General features: G+C 43.5%; 1 protein-coding gene across 2 annotated transcripts in view; it reads left to right on the plus strand.

Moving 5' to 3' along the window:
* The window catches only part of LOC143139762 (zinc finger MYM-type protein 4), a 41,605-nt gene that overhangs the window by 6,210 nt on the left and 25,210 nt on the right, over positions 1-10,185 (plus strand). For both annotated transcript variants that reach the window (XM_076300489.1, XM_076300490.1), the window contains exons 5-12: positions 66-115; positions 471-674; positions 2,250-2,331; positions 2,775-3,132; positions 3,579-3,759; positions 3,966-4,178; positions 9,492-9,639; positions 9,875-9,990. In XM_076300489.1, the coding sequence (XP_076156604.1) occupies positions 66-115; positions 471-674; positions 2,250-2,331; positions 2,775-3,132; positions 3,579-3,759; positions 3,966-4,178; positions 9,492-9,639; positions 9,875-9,990 (1,352 nt within the window). The remainder of the gene's footprint in view (positions 1-65; positions 116-470; positions 675-2,249; positions 2,332-2,774; positions 3,133-3,578; positions 3,760-3,965; positions 4,179-9,491; positions 9,640-9,874; positions 9,991-10,185) is intronic.

A 10,185-nucleotide genomic window follows, 5' to 3' on the forward strand; every position in this document is an offset into this window, starting at 1 on the left:
GGCTTTAGCCAGTTTCCAGTTGTGTACTAAATGTGATCTCTAGTGTCCATCACTTTGCATTATAGAAGAAGACCAGCACCAGTCAGAAAGCCCAGAGGCACTCTCCCAAACAGAGGTATGGACAAAAGAAAATGTCAAATTTACTAAACAATTAGTTATCTCATGTTTACTCATTATGTTTACTCATTAGTTAACAATTACTCTTATGTTAACAATTAGTTATCTTAATGTTTACTCATTCTGACAAATCTTGGTGTCTGTAGGATCACTTTCAGACAGTCACAGTCATAACATGCTCATACAATCCCGATATTACCACTTTGTTTTTATTCCTTTTGAATCAATTCTTTTCAAGTTTATCTTATGACACACATGTGAGGGGAAGCCAAATAATGATCAAATCTTTTAAAGTACATGTATTTAAAAAAAAAAAAAGAAAAGTCACCTCTTCCTTCTTGAACCACTTTCAGGACACAGCTCTTGTCCAGCCTCCCTCTCCGCGGCCCTCCACCAGTGCCATGGAGCCTTTGGGCGTCGGGGAGCCGGAGTCGGGGCCGCTCCCCAGCCTGCCCCTGCTCAGCATCAAGGACGAGCCCATCGACGAGGGCTACAACACCGCGCTGCAGCCCCAGGCCTCCGCCAGCCGCATCAAGGAGGAGCTGGACCAGCTCGAGGTGAGTGCCTGATTCTGAGAGACCAGAGGGCGATGCTACGAAGCGCAGTCACTGCTTATCGAACGTAGGTAACTGCAGGCGTAACCACTGATCACAAAAGACGCATGTCCATGTTTTTTTCAGTTAATGTGACCCCTATCTGATTTTTTCATGACTGTGAACAGCAAAAGTCACATGGAATCTGACCTTGTCAATTGATCCTAAATCAGGTAGCCGACAGGTCTCATTTTTTGCAATGCGACAGTCATGTCGGAATTCATGTGAAATTCATTTCAAGCAAAAGTTGATGTGTCATTACCAGACTGTTTGAAAGCACATCAAATGTCAAAGAAAAATGAAGCTAAAATGAGCTAAAGACTAAACCAATGAAGCAGTCAACAACATGTTCACTGAAAATGACCTGTTGATTTGGACAGATATCATCTGCTCACTAATTTGCTTGTTTACTGCTCATCAGCTTACAGCCTAAATGATACTTACTGTTCGTGTTTACTTCTGTGAGGTAGCCAGCTGTGTTGATCATTCACATGTGTGGGTCAGTTCAGTGCCGTCAATCAGTAGTGGACGCAGTCTAATATTGACCCAGGGGCCGTCATCAGTCACACTAGTGGTGGACACAGTCTAATATTGACCCAGGGTTCGTACGGGTGCTTGAATTCCTTGAAAATGCTTGAATTTTGAAAAGTGCTAGAATTTTGGATAAAGTGCTTGAAAATGCTTGGAGCTGTAACTGTATTTCTTTCTAAACAATTAGCTATCTGACGGAATAGTTAGCTTATTAGATGCAGAAATGAAAAAAGTCGTAGAGTTTAAAATGAAACCTGCTCCGCCTGGTCCTCACTTGCGCCTCTGCTTGTGTGACTGATCTGCCAGTCTGCCTACATGTGTGACCCCATTCCCCTAAAGAGGATACTGTAATGTTTCAAAATACCACTGTAGAGAATGCCTTTGTGGCAACAAGGGTGTGAGATACAAATGTCAAGTGTTTCTTTGACATTTATGAGAAATTATGAATATTAAAGGCACACTATGCAAGATTTTCACCTTTATGAAGCCAATTTGATGGTAAACAAACTTGTAATAGGCGAATCGTTCACCTAGCATAGCTATACAGCATATTGATGTAGCGAGTCCCTACCGAGAAAACCAGCCATGCGACTTCCAAAAGTGGCACCCCGCCAAAACTCGTGAGAATCTGAAACATTACCTTGTCAGTAGATATAGCTCTTTGGAGATAGTTTTTGCCTGTTGTTAATCCTTCACCTCCACAACAAAAGCATTTGCATTGTGTACAGGGGGGATAAGTCGCAAGAAGTTTGCTATTTATAATAGCAGAGTAACATATTACATCGCAAATCTAGAGGGAGCTCTAAACTCGCCAAAAATACCTAAACCTGCATAGTATACATTTAAAGGAATTAGTTTTGTTTTGAATTTGGAGGATTTTGCTCTTTATGGACATAGCTGGGTTGGTTAAACAGAATGTGTGGGGCAGGGTGGTGAGGCCGAGTGCCAGGCCTTCAGTGTGTGATAGAACTCTGGGAAATCACCTGGACTCTGTGTGTGTGTTTGCAGGACTTTGGCTCGTCTTGCAGCACAGAGCAGCTTCGCATCAGTGCTGTGTTCTCTGTGAGTGGAAGTTCCAACAACTCTGCTGGTAAGAGGGAATATGTGGGTTAAGAGGGGTATGTTCACATGGTCAGGAATAGGGGTTGACTGGTACTGGTCTTTTAATAGCCGGGGCTGATGTCTGAACATTTTGGATTGTTATATTTTTATCTGAATTCTTGAATTAAAAACAAAAAAGTGGTATGTGTAATATCCTGACATACTGTATGCTCCACTGTCTTTTAAAAAAAGCCTCTGCCATGGCTCACATTTCCCACAAAAGTGCTCCGTTGGTCAAGACAGACCACGTAATCTAACCTCTAACCGGAGAGTGGAGAGGTTGCAGACCCTAACATTAGATTTAGAGTTAAACTAGACAGAAATGTAGATGCAGAGGATAAAATCTTGAGACTGCAATTAAGTGACGGGAAAAGTTGTCTGTGGGTGACCGGGTCGGTAATGACCTGTCTCATTTTGTACCCTCTGCCACAGCCCCCGTTCCATTGCCCCAGCCCTCGATGTTGGCACCCCCTCGGATGGCCCCAGCACCTGCACCTGCCCCTGCCCCTGCGCCCCCACCGATTCCTCCGCTCCAACCCACCGCCCTGATGATCCGCTGCTCCGGCTGCTCCAAGGTCCTGCAGAGGGGTCAGACGGCCTTCCAGCGCAAAGGCTCCAACCAGCTCTTCTGCTCCACGCCGTGCCTCACGGGAGCCTCACTGCCCCCCGTTGCGCATCCCGTCGCACCCCCCGTCCCCCCGCCGCCCATCAACATGCCACCTGTCCAATATGCTGTGCCCTCTCCCCCTGGTCAGCCAACACGGAAGAAGTTCTGCTGCAACTGTCACAAGTGGGTATCTACCCAAATAGTCCAGTGAGATGAGAAATGCACTTTTTAAAATGTCTGAAAGGCCTGTATGTGAAGTACACTTTCTGGTGAAGTGTTGTTACTTATTCATGTTGATGTTTTTATCATTCAATAGCAGTTGGTTTAAAAGCTGTTGAAATTGAGTAAATGAAGAAGGCAGTTTAATGTTCACTTCTTTAAAGAAGTAGAGTAATTTAGATCTGGAACAGAATATTTTCACTATCATATTAAGTGAATTTGTATTTTAAAGTTATGTTGGTGAAGGATTGGCTTTTGTTAACATAGCCGGCAAAAAATGGAAGCATGTGTGATTGATTAAAGAACACATGCATCATAATCATGGTAAATAGGAAATATTCTTATGTTCATTCTTTTCTGTAAATTTTAAACCATTTTAAGCAAACTCACTTTGTGATCTGTTTCAAAAGGGAAATAATGAATTTGAAGGACCTGATTAAAGCACCGGTAGGACACTTCATGAGGGACTTCTGCAGCCAGACATGTATGGAGAGTCAGAAACTGAAAGTACCCTTGACGCCTTACAAGACCAACCCCAAATACGCTGATGTTGAAATCACCAAGTGCAGCAATTGCCAGAAGATGGCCATCGTAAGTGCCCGAGAGAGTGTTTGATTCCTTCCTTTGAACCTGCTGAAAAGTTTTGTTACCAAATGTTCCACCAAATAGGATGCAAGTTGGTTTGTTAAAGCACTCAGAGCTTTAGTCTCTGTGAGTCTGTTGTGACATTCAGAAAGAGAGGAGAAGCTCACTGGATTTGATTTTGTATTTTTCCTTCTGTGTGTTTTGTTTCATAGGTCGAGCACGAGGTGAACCATTTAGGCACCATACACAAGCTGTGCAGCGACCACTGCTTTGCGCGGTTCCGAATCATACACCACTTGAAGGTGAACATGTGCGAGTCCTGTGGGAATCACTGTTCCAGGTCCACGGGGACCCTGTGTCTGCTGCAGGCCGACGACCTGCTGAAGAAGTTCTGCAGCTCCGACTGTATCTTCACCTACAGACAGGTAAGGGCTGGATGGGGCAGGGTGTGACACAGCTGTGTTACTGTACAGACAGATGTTGGTGCACTTTGGTGCTGAAAATAGTAAGCATGGAACTGTTCACTAGACCTACGCTGCTATCGAAGGCCTTATATGTGACTTAAAAACTCTATGGGCTGTATTTTGGGCCACCAGCGCATGGCGTAATACTCGTTATTCATTCGCGGAAAGTTGAATTCGTTATTTTGCACGTTTATTTTTTAAGCATTGCGCCCAGGGGTGTGGCAATTAACAACCTAGGGAGGGACCTAGCGCATTGTCTAAAAATCGCTATCATACACCACCTAAACCTGGTCAGAAGTCAATGGCGAGTTGTTCATATGCTATTTTAAGAGCGCATGTCAACAGTCATATTGGCAGGTGCACGCACCATCCTTCTATCATTCATGAACGCACAGCAGCGCACGTCCATGCAAAGCATTACAAATTGCACGATTACAATGGGAAACATAATTAGAATAAAGATATTACGAAATACTGTACATCTATACTATTCACCATCATTTGCAAATTGGTAATGTGATTAGGGGAGAGGCGAGAGACACGTATGGAGCACAGCTTAAGACGCACTGTCACGAGATATAAGCAACTCCTCTGCAGGATAAATGTTGTTTTATTCAGTCATTTGAGCAACATTAGGGTAAGTGTTGCTTTTTCCAGCCTATGTTTTCGATGGTAACCCATTGTCAGTCAATAGTGAAAGTAACTGCATATAACTGTCTTGTCGTAGACTGACTCCTTGGTGAAGTTAGTTTCACTTTGCCAATGAGTTCAAATAATAGACGAGTGCAAATGCGTGAAGGCTATGCTAGGTTTTAGTAAAGCATGGTTTAAGAATGACTATTCCATACGGTCTCGCAAGCAGCCTCCTTCAAATGCGCCGTTGAATGCCAAAATACCGATGCATTTATTTGACATATCGCGCGTTGCGCCGTTAAAGGGAATGACAGATGTCATTCTCATTGGTTTAAAATGATGTTACGCCCCAAACACACCCATATGACTGATTAAAAGACCTAGGAACACCTTGTTACGCCATGCGCTCCACTTTTGAGAACGAAACCCCTCCCAATGTGAACTGGACATCCTACTAAATTTGAATAGACTTTTGACGAGTGACGATGCACTTTATAATGTCATGATAGGGCCCTATGACTTGCCTTTAGATGTGAGAGGGTCTAAGACTGTAGGGTTTCAAAACTCTTTTCAAAATCTTCTGGTGTAAGATAGCATTAAGTGACTTTGAGGTGGCATTGGGTGACTTTGAGGTGGCATTGGGTGACTGAGGTGGCATTGAGGTGGCATTGGGTGACTTTGAGGTGGCATTGGGTGACTTTGAAACTCATTCTGTGTGATAGATAGGGATGGACAGGTTAGGTGTGTGCATAAATCATGAGCAGTAAAAATATTGTGAATAGTTTATGTATTTGTGAAATTAGCTCACTTGCTTTACTTGAACAGCTGAAGTGGTGTTTGGGACAGAGAATGGTATCGCAATTTTTATTTGTGACTGTCAATTTGCTTGATGAAAATGTTCCTTGAGCCATCTTTGTGTGCTTTGTACACTTACCTTTGTAAGTGTTGTGATGTGTATATGTGCGCAGTGTTCATATTATCTAGTACTAGTAGGCATTTGATATAGGTTTGAATGCGCGACTTAGACATTAAGCAAAAAAGTGTTTGACTCAACATGCTGTTGAATGGGTTGTTATGCAACATCATTACAAAGTTGCTAAACACCATATTGGAGGAGATGAACACAGTTTATTAAAGACTGTCATGAAGATGGGAAAGAGAGGAAGAGAAAAGGGATTTATGCCTTTTTCCCTTCATTCTTCTTAAACAGCTTGCTGAAGAATCCTCTTTTTTCAATCTTCTCCTTTCCCTCCGTAATGACCGACAGCTCACTCACCGTCTCGCTGGGCCCTTCATCTGACGTCCATCCTGCTTTAGCACTAGAGGTGCTGGAGGTCTCACTGGCCGCCACCTGTGCCCATTTCCTGGGACTCTCCCTCTCTCTCCTCCCCTCGCTCCTCTCCGTGGAGCTCAGGGTGTGCTCCTCTCGATCTTGCCTCCTCCTCGCTCTCCGTCTCTTGCCGCCTCTCACCTCGACTCTGTGGACGTTTCCTCTGTCCACCGAGAGCCTCTCCCGTTGTTGGTCCCCCTGGTCCTGTTGGACCATAGCTTGGGTCCTTTTGAGGATGCAGCGGTCAGTCAACTCCTTGAACGACTTGTCAATGTGGTCCGCGGTGTCCTGGAACTTTTTGGAGTACAGCTTCTGTATGTCGGAGACAAAAGTCTCCAGCTCGTTTTTCAGTTGGCTGTCTTCGCGCAAGGACGCAAGGGAGTCCTCGATCTGATCAAACCGGTCCTCCATCTGCGTGATGGCCACCTCTGTCCTCAGGAGGACCGAGTCGTCCCTTTTTCTGAACCAGGCCTCGATGTCCTCCACCACTCTCTCCAGCGCAGCCTGCCTGCGCTTCATCCTCTCTCGCTCCACCCTCCACTCCTCCATCTGCTGAGCCATTCTCTCCATCTCTCTCTTCCCCCTCGCTCTCTCTTCCTCCATCTGCGAGATGCGCCCCTCCATCTCCCGCCTCTCTCTTGCCCTCTCGTCCTCCAACTTCCTCCTCTCTCTCGCTTTCTCTTCCTCCGTCGCCCTCTTTCTCTCGCTCTCCCGTTCGGCCGTCTCCTTCCTCTCTTGCGCGCGCTCTTCCTCCATCTTGGCCATCTGTCTCTCCATTTTGGCCATTCTCTCTGCCATCCTGTCCACCTCATCCATCCTTCGGTCCTTTCGGAGGCTGGCGAGCTCCCTCTCCACCTCTCTCAGGCGCTCCCCGCCTTCGCTTGACCCCCGTTCGTTCAGGGCGCTCCAGCTGGGCTCCACGACGTTCCACCTGGACAGCTGGGTCTGCTGCTGGAGCTTGTGGAGCACCTCGCTCTTCAGGAGATCGCTCTCCCTCCGGTTGAACCGGCGCTCCTCTTCCAGCTTCTCCATGATCCACGACTTCATGGAAACCTCACGGCTGGTCGTGTAGCTTTTGAGCTTGTCCAGCGTGGTTTCTGGCCCCTGGGAAGAAAAGCTAAAGTTTTATTTCAGTGAACCTCATTAACAGCACACAGGCTTTTTCTCTTGTGTGGCTGACCACATTGCAATAAGTTGGTCCTAGCAGTCATAACTTTATCCATATTTTCTCTAGAAGATGAATTCTTACCAGATTAAACCATTTCTCTTGCTTGTCATTCATGTCCTAATGCAATCAAATCAGTCTTTGAATCAAATATACCACTAATGATTAATGTGTCCTGTCCTGAAAAAATGTCTGCACAGAATGAATGAATGCACAGAATGTGTAACAAACAGTTACCATAACTTTATTCATGATGTCATTGATTGCATTGTGAAGTCATTGCTATGTCTCTTATAAAGAGTCGTCATAGCGACTATCAATCAGCTCCTCCCTGAGTCCATAGATAATGTTTATGTTTATAGTTCTGATCAAAAGCTTTTTTCCAAAGCGACATCAATAAATATTACAATAATATTGAAATGAACAATTTACAGTAATGTATAGTGTACTTCAAAAATACCAATAATAGTAATAAGCTAAATTTAAACAGAATTCTAACAATAATCATATACATATACAAACTATGACGCTGTAAGGAGAAATGATAAGTTAGGCTAGATGCAAGATAAATAGATGAGTTTTTAGACACTTTTTGAAGTTCATAAAATAACAGTAGATAATTGATAACTTTTAAACGTTTTTTTTATTATTTTTTTTAAAATGAATATTGTTAATATTGTTTTTTTATATACCACTTCAATGGTCCTAAATGTGAACATTTTGCACAGTTGAAACTCTGGTACAATCATATTGAGGCTGTACAATTTATTAGATTAATTCGAACTAGCCTAATTTACTAGTTATTTGTTGTAGTAGTTTTATAATGACCCAAGAGAGATTGCTCTTACCCAATACATGATATTTGGTCTCTCATTCATGGCTGATTGTTTTTTCAAAACATCTGCTGTTTGTTCCTTGCTGCTGCTAAGTCCAGCCTTGTCTTTGTCAAAATGTGATTGTGGTCCCTTGGAATGTTTGGAATGTTACCATGGCACCACCACCTTTTTTAGAATGTTCTTCAAATCACTGTGTCATCACTCAGCTATGAAGATACCTTTCTCTTCAGTTAAATCTAAAGACAGTAAAAATGTAATATGAGTTACAGATATTATTTTCATCCTAGCTAAAAATACCGATGGAATTATTGACAATCAGGTTATCATCTGTTGATGCAAGCACAAACGGCCTCAACATTTTATTATTAGTGTTCCACTTTTCATGCTATTGTCTAGCCTTGATGACATCCCTCTGTCTTTTTTCAGTAATGTTTCCAGACCTCCATAAATGTCCTCCCAGATGTTTTTCATTGTTGGCATCTATACAAAGGCTACATATTATCCTTTTATAAATCCTGGTTGTTTTAGTCAAACGAGTGATTATTTGATCTACTGTAGAATTCTGGGGTATTCTCACTGTATTCTGATGTGTTCATATGTTACTCCTATGCATAGTATACAATGGGGGAGGTCCATACCATTGTATATAACCTTGTTTAGTACCAAAACCTTACCATCAACAGGGTCATACTGCCCTGTTGCTCAGGGACATCCAAGGCCTCAGTGATCACATGGGCCGAAGGAGATATTGTGTTGTTCTGTTTGGGCTAGTATTTTTTCCATCTGGTAAGAGCCGGTTTTGTACAATGGTTGGCACCTGCCACCTTGGCATGATTCACGTTCGTATGTTTTAGTATAACAGGCTTTGTCTTAGGTTTAAACTCTTGAGACGGATCGAGGAAGCGACTCGGGGAGCATCTTCTGTCAGGACACTCGGCCGCCCGCTTCTAATAACAACCGTGACTCTGCAGTTTTACTGTGCAGAACTTAGCCTGTGTTCTGTTATTCATTGTTTTACCATCTTCAATAAATCATCATCTGATCACCGATCCTGATCCAACCGCCAAGTCTTATTAAGACCATCTTCAATACAGACATTAGAACTAAAACACAACGCAACAACCAGAGAATCCAACGCAACAACCAGAGAATCCAACACTACATACCTTGTTTTAGAATATTTCAAACTTCTCTGTAATTGGATAATGACAGCATTAAAAGAGAACCATCTATTTCACTATTTATGACACAGGCCATGCTCTTAAACTAACTCTTATGATTTTTTTTGTTGTTTTGTTTTTTTTCCGCAGAAATGCAGGCAGGCATTCTCGTGCGCGCGCTGTCACACCCAGAAGCATGCCCCGCTGATGCTGGAGAGCGTCAACCAGCATGGCATCACGGAACTCTTCTGCTCCAACAAGTGCCGCGTCACCAGTCGCGTACCCAACAACCTAGCAGGTACGGAGCAGTATTTAGACTCCTCTTGTGAGCACTCTCTCCTTCTGCAGGACTTAAAGTCCTCAGTCCACTGCCAGGATTCAGGCAAAAATTACAGTTATGTAATGGCTTTGAACATTTCTGATAGCTACAGGTACTTGCAAACATTTTCCCTGCTTATGTCCTGCTTCTTGCATACAGTTTTAGTCCAAAATGAGCTTGCGCAAATGTTGACCTATTCATTGGTCCTCCACAGATGCCCAGTTCCCGTGCACGCAGTGTCAAACGGTCAGAGTTCCGCAGTACCACCTGGCCACTGGAGATGGCGCCATAAGGAACTTCTGCTGTATCCAGTGTGTCAATGCGTACCAGGTACTTACTCAAATGCTCTTACTTTGCTTTAATTTCACGGTCATGTTGCTGTAATCTCTTTTTAAAATGCTCAGCCATTGTTTTTAGCTGAAAGACCTCTATACATGGAGCATAATTCACAAATTGTACTGTTGTTTGGGATCAGGAGTAGATTTTCTGGTTACACACATTTCTGATGACAAAAGAAAAGCTTTT

The sequence above is a fragment of the Alosa pseudoharengus genome, unplaced genomic scaffold (genome assembly GCF_046254945.1).
Source record: "Alosa pseudoharengus isolate Yale_2024_CS ecotype anadromous, Long Island Sound unplaced genomic scaffold, YU_APseudo_1.1 YU_APseudo_1.1_scf_22, whole genome shotgun sequence".
Lineage (NCBI taxonomy): Eukaryota > Metazoa > Chordata > Actinopteri > Clupeiformes > Clupeidae > Alosa > Alosa pseudoharengus.